Source organism: Micromesistius poutassou, assembly GCF_964030765.1.
Source record: "Micromesistius poutassou genome assembly, chromosome: 4".
Classification (NCBI taxonomy): domain Eukaryota; kingdom Metazoa; phylum Chordata; class Actinopteri; order Gadiformes; family Gadidae; genus Micromesistius; species Micromesistius poutassou.
In genome coordinates, this window is record NC_140274.1 from 3,932,096 (window position 1) to 3,951,117 (window position 19,022).

General features: G+C 51.3%; 1 protein-coding gene across 1 annotated transcript in view; it reads right to left on the bottom strand.

The window, feature by feature from the left end:
* Window positions 1-1,760: 1,760 nt before the first annotated feature.
* Window positions 1,761-19,022, bottom strand: part of igsf9ba (immunoglobulin superfamily, member 9Ba) — a gene marked incomplete at both ends in the record, with an annotated part of 48,037 nt that continues 30,775 nt past the window's right edge. The window contains 10 exons of the mRNA XM_084467231.1: window positions 1,761-1,972; window positions 2,528-2,658; window positions 5,657-7,282; window positions 8,181-8,267; window positions 9,332-9,377; window positions 9,554-9,715; window positions 11,298-11,382; window positions 12,363-12,589; window positions 13,990-14,165; window positions 16,793-16,916. Coding sequence (XP_084323357.1) covers window positions 1,761-1,972; window positions 2,528-2,658; window positions 5,657-7,282; window positions 8,181-8,267; window positions 9,332-9,377; window positions 9,554-9,715; window positions 11,298-11,382; window positions 12,363-12,589; window positions 13,990-14,165; window positions 16,793-16,916 — 2,876 coding nt within the window. The remainder of the gene's footprint in view (window positions 1,973-2,527; window positions 2,659-5,656; window positions 7,283-8,180; window positions 8,268-9,331; window positions 9,378-9,553; window positions 9,716-11,297; window positions 11,383-12,362; window positions 12,590-13,989; window positions 14,166-16,792; window positions 16,917-19,022) is intronic.

The window sequence follows — 19,022 nt, forward strand, 5'->3', positions numbered from 1 at the left end:
GTCACTTCCATGTACAGCTCTTTGCCCGTGCAACAGTTCAGATTTGTTATTTTCCCCCATATTGTGAAGCAATAGCCAAGTCCAGTGTCATTGTAAAGATTGCTTTGAATTATGAATTAACATCCTAAACGAAATCGTTTCCTTCTGTGTGACAACATATGTACAGTGCTTCTGTACCATTCTGCCGTTTCCGGTACAATGGATTAGTTTACAGTTTCTGAGCTCAAGTGTATTTTGGAACCCCAGAACTTTTTTCAGTTATAGTTTTGTTTGTAGTATTAGAATATACACAGTCAAAGCAGGTATCCCGTTAAAATAGAAAACTAAATCTAAAAAACAAACCAAGAATAGTGCATTTTCTGCAGCATCCTTTTTTCTACTATGTCCTTGGCAGAGAAATAAACCATTACACAAATAATCGTGGAGCACCTCACTCCTACAAGAGACAAATATGACAAAGGCAAAGGAAAAGGCAGTTGATTCTTATGTTAAAATAACAAAGAGAAAAAGGCAAAAAAAGGCACATAGAGCTATGTGCCACTTTCACAAATGAGTCCATATTAGTTTAACACACATAGTACACACACAACACGATTCGTCACCCTGTTCTAACCCTAGAAGCCCATCCTCTTTTACGCCAGTCCCCAAGTTACTTAGACGAGATCAAAGACTAGCGTCTTCCCGTAACAGCTTTGTCACGGTGACGAGCTCAAACACAACCCAACCATCAAGCACTTTGAGACAATGTCCTCTAATGGTTTAAAGATTATGAGTTTCCATGCTTGGCATTAGAGTCGTCAGCAAAAAAAAAAGAAAAAAAAAAGTATATATATTTATATATATGCAAGTTAAAGTTCAGCAAAGCTTCAAAAATGTGTGTCTGGAGTGTGGAGTTTGAAGGAAAACCGTTTTGCACCGCTTGTTAAATGTGTAAAAAGGTCAGGTACGTACAGTATACCGCAAGAGTTATAGAAACGCTGTATCTTACTTTGAGGTATATTTTGTGGTAAGGACCCTGTGTTAGATGCTGACACTATTTGTATTGTAGGAAAGGTAAGACGGAAGCCTCCTTGGAGGAGGACGCACCAGGTTTTAACAGTTCGCTGTATCACTGCAACACCTAAAGATATGGACCCCCGTTGATGGCTAGTGAGTGGATTGTTTGTTTGTTGTTGTGACCTATTCAACCAACACGTCGTTTATTACTGTAAGAGGGGACTTGAGCCCCCCCCAACCCCCAACCCCCACCCCTTGACTTACTATTTTATGTACATTATATATTTCAGAGCATATTTTTATTCTCCAGGTGAAGCCCCCTCTTGTAGTCAGTGGCAAAACAAAGAAATGCATTCTTTTTTTTTTTTGTTCTTTTTTGTTTTTTTGTCATGAACTACAAAAAAGGTTTTTTAATCCTTGAGGATTCAGCTTGGTGTTGTTGTCACTGCTGTACACGCTTTTTTTTCGTAGCAGAGTAGCTTGAGAGAGACAGAGAGAGAGTGAGAGAGAGAGAGACAGAGAGAGAGAGAGTGAGAGAGAGAGAGACAGAGAGAGAGAGAGAGAGAGAGAGACAGAGAGAGAGAGAGAGAGAGAGAGAGAGAGAGAGAGAGAGAGAGAGAGAGAGAGAGCGAGAGAGAGCGATAACAAGAGAGAGAGAGAGAGAGAGAGAGAGAGAGAGAGAGCGATAACAAGAGAGAGAGAGAAACAGAGAGAGTGAGATCCAATGGGTCTGGCCTTTTTTTTGTTGTTTTTTTACTGTAGGTTCAAGGTAGAGTTCCATAATTCGGACCCTCGCAGTCTGTGCCGGCCAGAATGCCGGTCTGGTCCTCGTCAGACCGCCTGCCGCGCAGCAGGGAGGTCAAGTAGAGATAGGGGCTTCTCCTGTGTTGCTTTTTTTCCTTTTTGTGGACAGGGGGATTGGTGTCGCCCTCTAGTGGCGTCTGAGAGTTCTGCAGGGTCTGAGAAGGGGACACACCTGCGAAACAACCACAGTGGTTATAGAGAGGCAAGACCCGAACCAAAGAGAGGAAAACGTGTGGGACGGGTTCCTGCCTAGCAACCTCACTCACTCGGGACGGACCAGGAGAGCCATAGGATAGTCTCTCTGACTATCCTATGAGTGGCTTGCAAGATGAAAAGATAAATGTTCCAGCCTACGCGTCAGTTCTCGGTGGGTCCATACTTAAGTAACTGGATCCCGAAATCCTGAACCAAATCCAAGGTTAGCTTTCACACTGTGACATGATTAGTCGATTTAAGAAACTGGTCTATTTTTAGCGACCAGATACAGACTAACACAGGGGGGCTACCAGACCACGCCAGTCATCCTCTCTTCTCAGCAGAGTAGAGCCTCTATACTTCAATAGATATATACAGTATAGTATATCTTTTTTTTTCATTTACATGGCAGAAATGAGCAGGGGGCGCCACAGTAAACACATTGAGGGGGCCGCTGCCACCCCTGGCCCCCGCCCACGGCCACGCCCCCCCTGGTGTCTGGCTCTGAGTGGACCTCACGGACGCTGCTGACCTGTTCTCCTTCGAGAAGTGGTGTTGTTATTGTTGTTGGCCGCCACTCCCTTGGCTTTAGTGATACACTGGTGCAGAAGCTCTTGTAAATTCTCAGACCCGGCAGAATCCCCAGACGCCCCTAGAGGTTCCCTGGGGAGAGGGAGAGACAGGGACACACCGACCGCGCACTGGTGTTAAAACCCAACGGCTAGGCTAACCGCTACCCTCTCTGCCCGACTGCCGGGACAGACGGACGCCGGGTGTGTTCCAACATGGCCGACAAGGCGCGGCGGGTTAAGGCAGGCTGTTGTTTGACTGGTAATAAGCGCCGTCACTAGAGACGTTTATTCCATTTCTACCTGTATTAGTAGGCAATAGAACGTTTAGAAAGAAAGAAAGAAGGCAGGGCATAGAAATATAGAATAGTCACTTTCTTGAAAAACTAATATAATTAAGTCCCAATCCAGAATTTGGATTAAATTGAGAATTGCGGAAAGGTTCCTAAAGAGAGAAAAATATTGAAATCCATATCAGGATTTATCGTCGTTGCGATTGAAATGAAATGCTGTTGGATTTGATTTCTAATTTAATTGTTTGTATAACATGAGCATATTATAATATGCAGGTTATCGTCCAAATCAAATTCTAGATTGGGCCTTTAATTATGGGATGTCTCCATCTGTATAAAACCCATAGAATGAAAACAATCTGAGTCAATGAGACATTTACACACAGCTCCATGTTTAGCTCACCAGTCGCACTAGCTGCACTTGTATTAAATGTGAAGTATGTTTTGTTACTATTTCCATTGTATGGGTGTTACATAATTTCCTTTACATTGATTAAAAGATGAGTAATGTTTAATCAGGAAAAAAAATTAGATCTAGATGAACTACATGACAGTTGCAACTTTGTAATCTTAATGGACGGTCGGTTTAAAGAAATACTTTTACCTCATACCGAATACTTGTGTTTGTGCCGTCCATCTCTTATAGAACATGTAATAAATCATAAAAGTCAACATTTTCAAGTTTCAGGTCTGAGAAGCTCTAAGATCGATCAGTGTGCCTTTCAACACACCGAACAGAAGAGCCTCACAACGTGACATAACCTTTCCTTAAGTCAAGTGTCATCCTATTTCCTAGTGTGGGAAACATTTCAAAAGGCACAGAGCGCTTATGAGACGCAGTCCGTTCTGTGTCACTGTGGAGAGAACCATATCACAACCGTTAGCAGAGAGAGGGAGAGACGGGGGGGGGGAGAGAGAGTGGGGGAGAGAGAAAAGAGAGACAAAATCTTAAGAATTGGGAAAACAGTCCTAGCCAAAGGAGAGGGAGGGGGGGGTCTCCGTCATCACAGACGACGCTGTGTGCAGTGGCCACGACGTTGTCCAAACACTACACGTTTTCTCTTGGTCTCTCAACAGACATGGACACTGTACAGCACACTTCCAAAGACATAAACACTGCGTACAGGGGCTTCACCATGCCGACGAGAAGAAGAGATGGCGCGAGGAGGGGTATGGCTGTTAGAGAACAGTCACATGACAGGAAGAAGGAAATGGCCTTTTTTGAAAAACAAGTCACATGACAGAAAAAAAAAACGAAAAGCACTTGGAAGACGACAACATGTGACGGAGAATTAATTCTGAGCACTACTGTTATTTGGTTCTGGTTGTAGAGAGAAGAGGTATATATATATATATATATTTAAAGAACGCATGCATGGCATTTTGCACATGGAACACAACTTTAAAGGGGAACACTCCAGTCTACCGGTCATCAATGGGTCCTCTAGTGATTCAAGTTTGGGTTCATTTTTTCGTAATCATGGGAAACAGGTGTGCGTTCCTCAGTTAAAAAAAAGAAAGTGAAATACTCCTCCTAAATCGACGAAACAAAAACGAATCAAACACTCCTCCTATGAATCGCAATGTGCGAAATATCCTTCACCACGCCTCCCCCCCCCCACCACATGGGGTGTGGTTGGGCCCCCATTGGAAGGTAGGGGTGGGGGGGGGCGGAGCGCGTCTCGTTACGATCTCATTACCGTTAACCGCTAAAACACTTGAATCATCTGCCTACAGAGGCCTTCAGCCCAAAGTGGTTCCCCTTTAAAGGAGAGAGAGAGAGAGAGAGAGAGAGAGAGAGAGAGAGAGAGAGAGAGAGAGAGACTGGAGCCAGCCCCCTGCCGAGCCCTTCCCTCTCAGACATGGGTCCAACCCTTACCTATTGCGGCGTAGAGGGCCTGGTCACAACAACGCTGCCCAGATAGCTGAGATCAATCAAAAACAAATGAGGTAAGTCCCTTACCCTGGATGAAGGAAGCAGCAGCACACCTTACGGGAGATCAGGGTCTAAGGCCTGGGGCCTCCTCCGCCCGGCCACGCCCTGCCCCGCCCTGCCCCGCCCCAGCCCCGCCCACCCCCCGACCCAGGGTCTAGGCTGCTTCTTTCAAAGAAGGAATGGGGGGGATGGGGGTGTGGGGTGGGGGTTGGGTGGATGTAAAAGGGGCAACAGAAGGATGCGTTGAAATAAAAGTATACAGTAGGCATTATGGGGTGCAAATTGTATATGCGCCTCAGGTAGAATTGAATGCAATCACAAGAAATATGCGTAAAGCTTTGAGAGGGAGGACTTTTAATCCTGTAATGTGTTGTGACTAATTCACAAAAATGTAGAGATGGCATCACGGGAATTGTAGGGAAGGACAAATATATCCCTAATTTAGAAATTAAGTTTAAAAGTGAATTGCTCAATTTAGACAAATTATTTCTTTACTTTGCTTCATATTGATCGGCTACAGAGTGATCAACCTGAGATTGAATCAATCTAAAATTTAGAGCTTATATATATTATGTTATGTAGTTGTTTGCTTATTGCCCATCCAAAAATCGACCTTTACACTAGATTTCCAAAGTGTGTGCCTAATGCAATTACATGCTTTCAGCATATTCATATCAAATATGCATCATCATTTAGCGTTCCTTAGACTGCAAAGGGAAAAGAAAATATCACCCCGGTTTGAGCAGCTCTGTGTTAAATCAAAAGGGGTGAGGAGGGAGAGACGTGACGGCTGAGCCGGGACGTCCTAAGCCTGAGGACGGCCTGCGACGGGGGCCTCCTCTCTGGGGCAGCGGATCACCTACCCTGAGGCGGATAACTGGAGCTGTGAGGGCTCGGAGGGCAGCATCTCCTCCTCCGACCTCCTCTGGGACGGCCTCTGCCCGAACACGTCCCTGCCCTCGGCAGGCGGGGAGGGGGACTGGGAGGGGTAGCTGGCGGCGGTGGAGGCGTACGACATGTGGGTGCCGCGGTAGCCCGTGCCGGGCGGCCGGGCGCCCTGCGTGGGGGAGGTGGTGGGGGAGGACCTCCGGGAGAAGCTGACGGAGGCCGAGGGCCGCAGGGTGATCTCGGGCATCTCCAGCGAGCGCGAGGTGCGCAGGATGCTGGGCCGGGGCGGCGGCCGCACCAGGATGTCCGGGGAGCCCGGCTGGGTGCTCAGCGGGCTCTGGGACAGCGGCGAGAGGCGGGACGGCTGGAGCACCAGTGGCGGCAGGCTGGGGTCGGCCCGCCGCCCGGCCCTGGGGCTCAGCCACGACTGCGGGCTGCTGCTGGGAGCCGTGCTGGGGCTCCCAGCGCGCGCCACCGGGTCGGGGTAAGGCAACACTGGTACGCCCACACCGTGGGACGTGTGTCTGAGCTGGCCCAGACTCTGGGCCTGTTGCATAGCTAAGCGCCTCACGGGGGGCCCCGGGGGGCGGTCTCGGCCCTGGGGGGCCGTGGGCACCTCCAGCTGCAGGAGTCCGGGGCTGGAGGGGTCTGACATGGGCGGGAGGTGCAGGCGGCTGGGGGGCAGCGAGTGAGGGGGGTAGGGGGGCGGGTCTGGGAGGTCCTGGGGGTGATGCAGGGGATGGTGCGGCGGGTAGATGAAGCGAGGACCCTCTAGACCCAGGAAGGGGAACTCATGAGGCTGCCAGCTCTCGGGCGAGCGAGGCACGGGGCTGTGCGTGAGCGAGAGCGAGTGGCCGGAGGCGGTGTACTGATGGTGCTCCATGTCCCCGCTCTCCTCCGGGATGGAGGGGTAGCCGAACGGCCCCCCGTCGGCGGTGCCCGGGGGGGAGGACAGCGCCGAGCTGCGGGGGCTGATGTCGGGCATGTAGAACGGCGGCGGGATCCCTGATTCGCCGCGGCTGCCGAGGTACCCGTAGAACGGGCCCTGCGGGAAGCCCCGGTAGCGGGAGGCCGGCGCCTGCCCCGAAGCGTGCAGCGTGCCGCCCTCCGCAAAGCTCATACCTTCCATGGCGCGGTGCAGGCGGGGGCTGTAGTTGGGGGGCTGGGTGGACTCCAGGCTGGAGGAGGTGGGGGACAGCTGGGGCCGCAGCGTGGGCATGATCGGGGGCAGGGGCCCCGGGTCGAAGTCGTTCTCCTCGTCCGACTGCCGGAACTCGGGGTACATGTCGGACTCCTCGGCGAAGGGGAAGCCCTGGATGCGGCGGGCGGGCGGGCTGGCGTCCATGATGAAGCGGCCGTCGGGCCCGCGGCTGATGAGCTCGATGGGCGTGGTCACCTCCGCCTCGTGCTTGGACACGCTGTACTTCTTGCTGGCGATGGCGCGCTTGGTCTTCTTGTAGAAGGACAGCTCCTTGTCCTTCTCGCGCAGCGGGCTGGGCAGCTTGCGCACGTAGAGGCCCGGCCCGTGGGAGCTGTCCGAGGAGAGGGAGCGCGGCCGGGACGGAGGGGAGCTCTCGGGACTGATCTTTCCTGAGGAGAGCCTGGAAGAGAGAGAGGAGGAGGGGAGGGGGGGGGGGGGATGGGGGAGGGGAAACACACGGGAGACACACGCCACCGCGGGGTCGACACGTCAAAAGCGCCTAGCCACACGTCAACGTCGTTGGGGTGAGACCGACACTAAGGCAACACAACCACAGGCGTAAGAAAGAAAAAGAAAAAACGGCCGACACAAGCAAAGTAAAACGGTGTGGAGCAGACGTTCCAGAGGCTGGACAAGATGAGGCCAAACACCAAAGCCATGATGACAGCACACCCAGTCAGCCACGATGAACCGCACGATGAGGATGACCGGCAGCGGCATCAGCATCCAGCGCAACGCTGCAGCTAATGAGCCACGCCGAAAAAGGGGATGGGATGAGAGGGGGAGAACCGTCTATGCAACCATGACAACCGCCTCACAGATCGCCGATTCCCCATCACCATTTTTTTTTTTTTTTCACCAAGGCCTATTTGCATATGCTGCACAAAACGCTGATGTGAGCGAAGCGCTGCGTGATAGGACCGCTAACCAGGCCTCTGAACAACCATCACTCCCACAGACCAGGAGCAGCCAAATCTCCAATCTACTTGTTATCTTAATCTGCCGCTGAATGGAAGAGGATAGCTCAGACGTTTACACAGAGCGCCTTTACCCACTACTGTACATGCAGCTTAGCCGACGCCTATCCGAGCCATCGTACAGGGCATGCAAATAGGCCAGTGGTGCACTAAAGCAAACACTCATTGTTGCAACTCCATTGTTTTTTCCTATGCGATGCATAAACCATGCAGCCAATGCAGCCAGTGCAGTGCAGCACACGTTTTGGGTTTTATGGTGCGGGAGGGATGGGGAGTGGGGGGGTAGTGGGGGGTAGTGGGGGGGGGGGGGGGGGCACTCACAGGGGGCTGGCTGGTGGGGGCAAGTAACTGCTCCTGGCAGGCTCATCCCAGCAGGGTTCTACCCCTGGCAAGGGAGTGAGAGGAGGCCTGCGGTGGGAGACAAACAACACGGCCCTGGTACGTAAGTTTTCCCTTTTGGTTTTCTGTTTGTTTATCGGTACAAATATGGGAATGCTTTGACAAGACAGACTGAGCAAACAGACCGCCAGGGCCACTCTTTAAAATAACAATCTGCTCCAAAGAATTGCTGGAATCTATTTTCTATGCAGCTTTTCAATGCAGTTTTCTAATAACCGAATCGAGAGTTAGTTAGAAGAAGCGACTAAATGGTTTTGGTTTCGGAAATGGTATTTTAACACGGAAACACGTAGGACACAGAAAAAGGTTTTCTTTGGAAAAGGTTGACATTCGAATGCAGTCATACAGAGTACAGGATTGGTTTTGAACACAGACAGACACACGGACAGCGCTGGTATTGTACGGTCAATGTGCGACTTCAGTGCTAAATTAAAAATAGCCACTTTCAAACACTGCAAGAACCATGCAGAAGGCAGACAGCTTTAAAGGGTAAAGAATACAGATGAATCAAAGATCGATACGTGGACTGCAGCATTGGCACTCAGGATAATGTGGTTGAAATGCTGACTCGGCTGGGCCCGATTGTAACCCCTCTCGGGATCCACCAGAGGTCTCTATTGTACACATCCCTTTCATCCTTTACAGATAACCTTTAAGGTTTTATCTAGAGTCCGACTCCTTTAACTTGGTAGAAATGGTTTGCTTTATTTACAGACTTGACCCTCACAGCGATTTGTTGACGAGGGCGAAAAACTGTTGGTGAACTCACTGCAAGGTGGGTCTTTGGTGGCTACACCAAAACCTGTTGCTTTTGTATCGCTTTTTTTAGTTTGGCTCTTCAGTTTTTGCTTGACTTGACTGGAACTGTCCAGATCTGTCACGTCGACTCTTCAAGTTCAGGTGTGAGTGCTAATAACCAATCAGGCGGTCCAGATATAAAGAGCCCCATTTCTCCTCCAATCATCTTCATCTTTCCTCATCTCCCCTTCATTCTCCACGGTGACACTGAACAAGCACAATGTGAGCTACCTCTAGCGGATGAGCTGTGCGCGCCACTGGCAGTCGCTACTTACGGTGACTCGATGCTTTTCCTGAAGTGTGTCACGGACAAAGGCGGGTCTGCGAGGGGGAGACAGACAGGAAACAGGAAACAAACAAACGAAGCACAACAACAAGAGATCAAAGTCGGCATCTCGTCCACGGGGGTGGGGTGGGGGGATGTGGTGCAGGGGCGGTGTGTAAAATGGCGGCGTGCGCGTAATACTACTCGGTGTATCTACCAGTGTGCATCCGACCTGGTTTACGCTTCAGCTTGCGGCGGTGCTGCTTGTTGACGAAGCACGCGGCTAGCGTGCTAAAGAGCACCGCCGCGGCCAGGAAGCAGATGGTGGCCACCACGCCCGCCACCACGGGCCGCGCCAGACCCTCGTCCACCACCTCCGCGGGGGCGTACAGGTCTGGGGGGGGGGGGGGGGAGACGGGAACGTCAGGAATGATGTGGTGGGGACATGTCACAGTGTTCTACCAACATATACCGAATGTTTTTCCTTCTCGTTTTCGACTCCCTTTAACGTTTCAACTTGAGTTTAAAAACGATTTATTTTATTATAGCTATTAATGTATTATTGTTTACGTTTTATTTATAAAATGTGTTGCTTTTATTTTTCCATTTCTCTGAAGCTTTATTAGTAAAAATGTACCGCTACAGTAACTGTGTATGGTTGTCAAAGCATTATTAATATATATACATTCCTTTTTAGTCATTTTAGTCAGAGGCTTACATACGAAGTGACTTTCAGTGAACGTTCAGGGGGCAGGGAGGTCTGGTCTCCGAGGACCTTAAGGCCGCCCCACACTACAAGATTTTTTAATATTATGCGATTTTTGAGTCGGATGTACACCACACACATGAAGAGAATCTCAGCCCATTTGTTGCTCTCCGATCGTAAATACAAATACATGAGATTCAAACACAAGACAGAACACCACACACTATAGGAAAATCTTGTCCGATAATTGCCCGCTGCAGGGCCGTGGAGGTAGAACTAGAGCAACTTGCGTCAACAGTCAAAATGGATCAGCGTCTTTTGACAGCAGTTGTTTCCACGGTGCTTATGCTTACACAATATCAGAGAATATCTGCGTCAGTTCGGCTGCGGCGCAATTAATGACTAAAGATCATAAACACGTCGGAAGAAAAAAACATTTATTTTGACAGATGTGCCTGAAGTTACTAGGTTACAACCTCGTTGATGACCAACATTTAGAAAAACATGTAGGCCTACTTTTAATTCAGCCTTGGGTGAATTTGAAGCATATAGTGTGTTGGACTCAAAACTGCTTTTAGATTAAAATAAGTAATGCTGACTGTGAGTCTGTAGCAAATCCTACATCATTATTGTTGTAGTATTCAACCATTAGCAAGGTGACACTGATTTGCTATTGATAGGCCTACCATAGATAGACTGTATAATATTACCGTTAGTGAATTGCATAGGGGTCGATGTGAGCTCATGAATATTCATGAGCAAATGCAAACTGAATGGCTGTACAAGTGTTCTGAGACACGGCTGCGAACCGGCAACTTTAAAAAAAAGTAGTGCCGGTTTGGTGACGGTTCCGTGCCACTGCTGTATCCAGTGGAATAGCCTACATTGACTATAATGGTTTCTAATGTCTTCGGCAAACGTTTTTATTGCCGTGCCGCTTCCGTGACGGTTCTGGTGGAAATTGCCCTTCACTCAACATTCCGAAAATATCTATCATGTTGGATAACCCCGATTTTGTGATCGGGTGCTCTTGGAGTTGATGAGATTATCTTAGAACTATCTTAGAACCCTACGGCAGACAGGATCATCTTGGCCGATTTTCGTCCAGATTCGGAACGCCACCCCGATGATCGTAAGGGGCAAATCGGGCAGGATATCGGGGACATTTCTCTTGTAGTGTGGGGTGAGCTTTAGAGTTCAAACCCAGAACCTTCCGTCTTGGGAGTCCCGCCCCCTAACCACAACTGCATCGTGATAGAGTAATACTGACCGGTGCTGGACACGCCCACCACGTTGGAGCTCTCGCTGATGAGGTCATCCATGACGGCCATAACCCGAAACTCATACCAGGACTCCTGAACAGCAACACGAACCAAACAAACAAACACACAACAGACACGCATTGGATAATGAGCGCACTATGACAACAACTCCGCAGTGTCGGCTCTTGTGTTTCTCAGGGTGTGTTTGTAACATGTTGGGAGTTTTGCACTCATGTCAATTCAGGTCTGTACTTCTAAACAATATTTGCGACATAATCTATGAACGTGTTATGGATTTAATGCTATGATCATATAGGAGCCTACCATGGGCTTTTGTTATGCGATCATAGTGAATCACGACAAAAAAAAAGAAAAAATGGTTTAGTTATTTTGAATTTAGCCTCCATTTGTACACGTTTTATTGTGTTATTGCGCTTGCACATCACCCCCACAAACACAGACACACATCGGAGCAGTGCGGCACGTCCGTTGCGTGTTGCGGGCTGTGTTAGGAGGAGGTTTCTCATTGGTCATCGTATCGCTGCAGATCAACTCAGCTCAGCGCTCTATGGTCAGGGGTCGGTCGCGACAGCACCTCAAGACGTTTACAGTGACGCCCCGTGCGGGTAAACACACACACACACACACACAGCTCCATGTTTAGAAGTGTCCGGTGCAACTCCGAGAAAATAGAACTGTTGTGGTTGTTTGGCATATTAGTCTCTACTATTTGTACACGTTGCATTGTGTTCTCTTGCTTGCACGTCACCCCCACAAAACCTGACACACATTGGCCCGGTCCCGAAAGCATGTTGCGTGTGGTTGGCTGTGGTAGGCACAGGCTCCTAATTGGCCCACTTCAGTAAACATTTCATCATTGGGTGTTGGTTGCGGCGGCACCACAAGGCGTTTACAGTGACACCCAGTGCGTGGAAACACACACACACACACACACACACACAGACAGCTCCGTGCTCAGAAGCTGGACCTCTCCCTCTTCACTCACCCACCCCCCCCGCCCCGCCCCCGCCCCCTGCCCCCGCCCCCGCCCCGCCTGCCCCCCCTACACCCACCTGGACGAGGTCGCGGGCGATGAGCTCGGTCTCGGTGGCGGGGATCAGGTCCTCTAGCACCTCCCAGCGCTCGCCCAGCCGGAACTCCACGATGTAGCGGTCCACGGGGGAGGAGTGGTTGGCGGGCGGCAGCCAGGTGAGTAGCACCCCGTGCTGGGTGCGGTTGGCGGTGAGGCACCGTGGTGGCGTGAGGAGAACCAGAGGCTCGGGGGTGCTCAGCGGGGAGCCTGCGGAGCGCGCAGGGAGGGGGGGGGGGAAACGGGGACGGGGAACGGGGGGACAAGCGCGTTACGCCGCGTTCACACTACATCCGTCCGTCAACGGGTTGACGTATCCGTGTGTTGTCCCGGGTTGTATTACAAAGGCGATTTCATTGGACAGTGTACTTTATGCGTATGTTTGCATAGCGCGATCTGATTGGCCGAGGGATCCGTCGCCGCCTGAGAAGTTGAACATTTCTCAACTTTTTGACGCAGGCAACGGAGCCGACGGGACGGACGGGACCCACAATGCACTTCGAGAGCGGCCCATGGAAAGTCAATGAGATCCGTCAACGGATGGATGAGGTGTGAACGTGGCGTTATGAACACACACACAGGGGGGGGACGGGGGGCATGCGCGTTAGGAATAACACACTGAACAGGGTGGGGTTTCAGCTCAGTGCGTTTGGGCTTCAGGAAAAAGATGGACAGTGGCGTTCAGAAATCGCATATTAGGAAACAAGATGGACGACGATTCCCGATTTCTGATCTCGAAATCGGATTTGAGATCGGAAATCGGGAATGGTCCTCCATCTTATTTCCTAATATGCGATTTCCGATCTAGGTTCCCGATCAGAACAGCGCTCTAGTTCCCCGTTTCATGATGGAGGAGGAGCAAGAGAAGAAGGATCCTCTTCTGCCTCTTACTCTCAACATAGACGATGGCAACAGCTGCTCTGTCAATCAGTTACCGTAACAACATGAGCAGAGAAGCATCAAGAGCCAGCGACCCCATCAACGAAGGAAACACATTAGCTGACGACATCGTATAGTCGAATTATTCTTTCCTAACACGATTTCTGGAACTGAAAGTACATTTTCTGTTTTCTGTTTTCTGTATGTAACGTATTTATCATAATGACATGGTTACGTAATGTATTCATTAGGAACAAATTGAATGAATTATAAAAAAATATAAATCTGTATAATGCATCATGTTAATAGTCAAAATAATATCATCATAATCACCTTCATTATCCACACCACCATTAGCAGTAGTAGTAGTACTAGTAGTGGTAGTATTAGTAGTTGTAGTCGCGTTAGTAACACTCGTAGTTGTAGTAGTAGTGTGTCCATCTTCATTTGATACGATGTAGCCAATTACCTTCCCTTGATTACGTATTTGAGTATCGCCTTCATTTCAGTAGCAGCAACATGGAACTAATCTTTCTACTTGTTTATCAGTTGAAATGAATCACTAGAGGGCGCTATAGTCCACAGTCCAACAATCTGGTGGTCGTCCAAATCCCAGAAGTCGTTAAAACCGGAAACTCATTAAAAAACAAAGTAGGCCTAAACCCTGGCTAGCGACCGGAGGCCCCTGACCCCGCGGTGACCCTGAGGTCACGACCCCGGCCGGCACCCACCTGCGGTGTTGACCGTCACCACCTCGCTGAAGGGCCCGGTGCCCAGCTTGTTCTGGGCCAGCACGCTGAACTGGTACTCGGTCCTGGTCTCCAGCCCCGTCACCACCAGCCAGGTCCCGGAGCCCGACACCGGCATGGAGTGCCAATCGTGGGGCCCGAAGTCGATCCTCTTGGACCTGGGGGGCCAGGAGGAGAGACAGGAGGGGAGACAGGAGGAGAGACAGAGGGGAGACAGGAGGAGGGAGAGAGGGGAGAGGGGAGACAGGAGGAGAGACAGGAGGGGAGACAGGAGGAGAGACAGAGGGGAGACAGAGGGGAGACAGGAGGAGAGACGGAGGGGAGACAGGAGGAGAGACAGGAGGGGAGACAGGAGGAGAGACAGGAGGAGAGACAGGAGGGGAGACAGGAGGAGAGACAGAGGGGAGACAGGAGGAGAGACAGAGGGGAGACGGGAGCAGAGACAGAGGGGAGACAGGAGGAGAGACAGAGGGGAGACAGGAGGAGAGACAGAGGGGAGACAGGAGGAGAGACAGAGGGGAGACAGGAGGAGAGACAGAGGGGAGACGGGAGCAGAGACAGAGGGGAGACAGGAGGAGAGACAGAGGGGAGACAGGAGGAGAGACAGGAGGGGAGACAGGAGGAGAGACAGAGGGGAGACAGGAGCAGAGAGAGAGGGGAGACAGGAGGAGAGACAGAGGGGAGACAGGAGGAGAGACAGAAGGGAGACAGGTCAGCCAACACTGCTGGATCCGTCCATCTCGCTATCCATCTAGTCAAACATAAGTTAATATATTTATGTATCCACCATCCATCTAACTATCCAACCATCTAGACTAGACAAACTAGCTATCCATCCATCTAGACTCAAACATAAGTTAATATGTATATATACATATCCATCATCCATCCATCAAGATAACTTATATATCTACCTATCTGTCTGTCTGTCTAACTGCCTACCTATCCATCTATCTATCTATATATATATTTATTTATTTATATACAAACCTATCCATCTATCTATCTATCTATATATATATTTATATACAAACCTATCTATCTAGCTATATATGTCGACGACGGTGTGGAAGAGAGTGGCTGATGGTTTACAGTCTGCCGTGGCCTGTGAGTATAATGAATAATAAGCCAATCACAACCAGAGGAGACAACGGGTTCCAGTTGTTCTAAAACAATATAGCGCACGTAGCCAGCCGGCACTCGAGCACAGAGCGGCCTCCCCTGCTCTCCACTGCAGTGAGATAGTATCCGTTCTCCCTGCTCGCCGTAAAAAATGTGTTCTGGCAGGTAATGATCCCAGTTAACTGGGTAATTAGATAGCTCTGATCAACACATTCATAACCACGGACCCCTGGCGCCGCGCTGCTCGGCTTAGAGTTTGCTTGTTTCTGCTGAGAACGCAATCATCTCTGCCCGAGAGTGTCAAGAGGAACTCACATCTCTTTATGAACACTAACTTCACCGGACTTGGGACGACTCTCCCTTCTCACGTAGGGGTGCTCAACACGCCCAGTGTTTCATCATGTTCCCCCGTGGCGTGAAATACACCCCAGCTTACCGAATAAACGCAAATACTCCTGTTAATACCCCCCCCCCCCCCCGAAAAAGCCGGCCGCGTCTAAACATGTACGCCACCGCTCTGCTCCTCCTCGTGGCGTCAGCGGCGGGCGGGGATGTATACGACGTGTCACATCATCCCCCCCCCCCCCCCCCCCCCCCCCTCCCCCCGCGTCCCGCACTACCCACCGAAGCTGGACTGGGTAGCCCCGCCCATTCTGCCAGCGATTTCAGTTCGCCCTGCAGAAGGGTCTGGAGAAGAGCAAGACATTTCTTTCTAGTTTCGATACGTTTTCGCGGGAGACAATCACCAAGCTGGCTTTTCCCCCTGGCGCGCCATTGGCTGGTTTAACACAATGACGACAGGGAAGCGACAGGCGAGCAGCCAATTGCGTACAGAGTCAATTTAACTCCGCCCGTCGATCACGCCCTCTTGTGCTGAAGAAAACGACAGCAGCTTCCCCAGACCGACGTGCAATCTATGATTGAGCTTGCTCTGGCAACAGCCAGGCTACACCGAAGCGGGAGTCCACGGAGAACGTGGGAACGCTCACACTGGGCCATACCACACGGAGAACGTCTGGGGGGGAACCGAGAGCTACTCACACTGGGCCGTACCACACGGAGAACGTCTGGGGGGGAACCGAGAGCTACGGACACTGGGCCGTACCACACGGAGAACGTCTGGAGGGGAACCGAGAGCTACTGACACTGGGCCGTACCACACGGAGAACGTCTGGGGGGGAACCGAGAGCTACTCACACTGGGCCGTACCACACGGAGAACGTCTGGGGGGGAACCGAGAGCTACGGACACTGGGCCGTACCACACGGAGAACGTCTGGAGGGGAACCGAGAGCTACTCACACTGGGCCGTACCACACGGAGAACGTCTGGGGGGGAACCGAGAGCTACGGACACTGGGCCGTACCACACGGAGAACGTCTGGAGGGGAACCGAGAGCTACTGACACTGGGCCGTACCACACGGAGAACGTCTGGGGGGGAACCGAGAGCTACTCACACTGGGCCGTACCACACGGAGAACGTCTGGGGGGGAACCGAGAGCTACGGACACTGGGCCGTACCACACGGAGAACGTCTGGAGGGGAACCGAGAGCTACTGACACTGGGCCGTACCACACGGAGAACGTCTGGGGGGGAACTAGCTACTCACACTGGGCCGTACCACAAGGAGAACGGGGGGGGGGGGGGGAACTAGCTACTCACACTGGGCCGTACCACACGGAGAACGTCTGCTCGAAGCCCCCGTCGTAGCCGGGCTCCCAGGACACGTTGGCGGAGGTGATGGATGGCAGGACGTGGATGTTGCCCGGAGCGTGGGGGCTGGTGCCTGTGGGAGGAACCACAAACGTCAGGAGGAATACTTTGCGCCCCCCTTGTTTTGGGGCGATGCATCGCCGTGTGCTCCTGCCCCCTCCACCCTCAGCCCTGGGTATGAACACCTGACGCTTGAGGAGAGACTCAGGCCCTTTCCCTAAGTCTCCCCCTTCCCCTACATTTGAGCCCTAAATTTAGTCCTAGATTCTGCACGTTCCCGCGAAGGGGTAGGGAGTCCCAATACTTAAGGGAGTAAGGGCGAGTGCTGTTTTTCCCTTAGAATTAACCCTTGCACGCTAGCCAGCTCGGTAGCTGACTTGCATCTAAGGGCACTCAAAGTAAGTGTTCTTGTTAAGGGCAGAGAAATGGGACTGGGCCTAATACTGATTGTTCTGATTAAAGGGGTGGGATCGTGTAGTTGTAAGTTGTTATCCCGGGTCTTTAGCAGGATGCCGTTACACCAACCCCCCCCCCCCTCCCCCCCCGGTCCTGGAACTGTATTTACGGTCACAAGTCGCTTCGGATAAAAGCGTCCGCTAAACAACTTAATCGTAACAGTAGCGGCGTATTAATAATGCTGTAACACAGCAAATTAGTCCCACTGTGGGACTAATAAAGGACTATCTTATTCTTATCTTATCTTAATGTATTGACGCACAAAGACAGCGTCGTGAATTCCCGGTCAATTACAGAAAATCTTTTGCCCTTTAGTCGACATATTGTATCAAACCGAACAATCCCTCGAAACAATGACTCCGGTCGCAGCCTGTAAATAAACCCAGCGCTTCTACCTCCAGCTCAAGTCCCATAAAGGTGAGTCAGAGGAACAAGCGGCCATTACGACCGGCGTCCCAGATCTGCTGACTCATCCCGGTGTGTGTGTGTGTGTGTGTGTGTGTGTGTGTGTGTGTGTGTGTGTGATTAACGCCGGAGCACCGCTCCGCTCGGCCGGCCAACCAGACAAGGTCAAGGACAGCAGCGCCGCGGTGGGGCCCGCCCCAGCCCAGACCGCCGCTCCTGTCTGGCCCCGGCCAGCTGCGCCTGTGTGACCCGCAGCCAGCTCCAGCTCATCCTCCTCCTCCTCCTCCACCTAAAGGAGGAGGAGGAGGAGGAGGAGGAGTGGAGGAGCAGAGAGCTCCCCCTTCGAGACGCGGTTCGTCTGGAGGAACCACAGCTGCTGGTCGCACCGCCGCCCAACTGACACACTGAGCTCGGTTGCCGGGGGGGGAGGAGGAGGGTGGTTGCCGGGGGGGTAGGGGGAGGACCAGCTGGGGTGTGAAGATCCCCCCCACCCCCCCCCCCCCGGTGTGTGTCTTGAGCTCCGTGGCACGGTTTGCCCCCTCACCTGCTCCCGCTGTCCAGGGTTTATAATCAAGGCTACACCAGGCGCCGCCATTTTCACTCCTTGTTTTCCCACATATGTACATGAGGCCCTGGGGTTTTAGATGAGGTTTAATGTATGCACCTGAACCACGTCTTAGCGCCTGTCGGTCCTATCCTATCGCCGATAAAGACGTGTTCTCGTTTGCGTGCAGGAAGCGAACAGAGCATCGTAAAAATTGACCCAAAGCGCAAATGTTCAATTTTGATGGCAATTCTAATTTAAGACCCTTGAGTAAAGCGTATCAGAAAAAAAATATTTAAACAGAGGTTTTACAGTTCAGCACATATCTCGCTGATGCCAGAGGATATGTGTGTGGAGTGGTCGGAACGCACTGTCCGCTTTAATATCCACCGCTCAGACACTGGAATCCCCGGGGTGAGGATGTGTTGAGGTGCGTGATGCGCACAGGAAGAGATCTCATGTTGAACACTGAGAGAACCACACCCCTACCCTGGGAATCCAGACCCACATCTAGAAAGCTGTAGGGTCTGGCAACGAGTGATGAAAACGGCCCGACTCGAGGGGCGGAACCAAGCATGCATTTGAAAATATCACTGCACGCAATTGGATAACATTACGACCAATCAGAAGAATACAAGGGGTGACGTATCCAGACCAGCGGAGCTAACCAATAGATAAGACTCTTGCCGTATCCGATCAGTAAAACAGCAACGCTTTCGGCCCGCCTATATCAGATACACCCATGTGATTGGTTAATGTGCTGGGAGAGGGGCA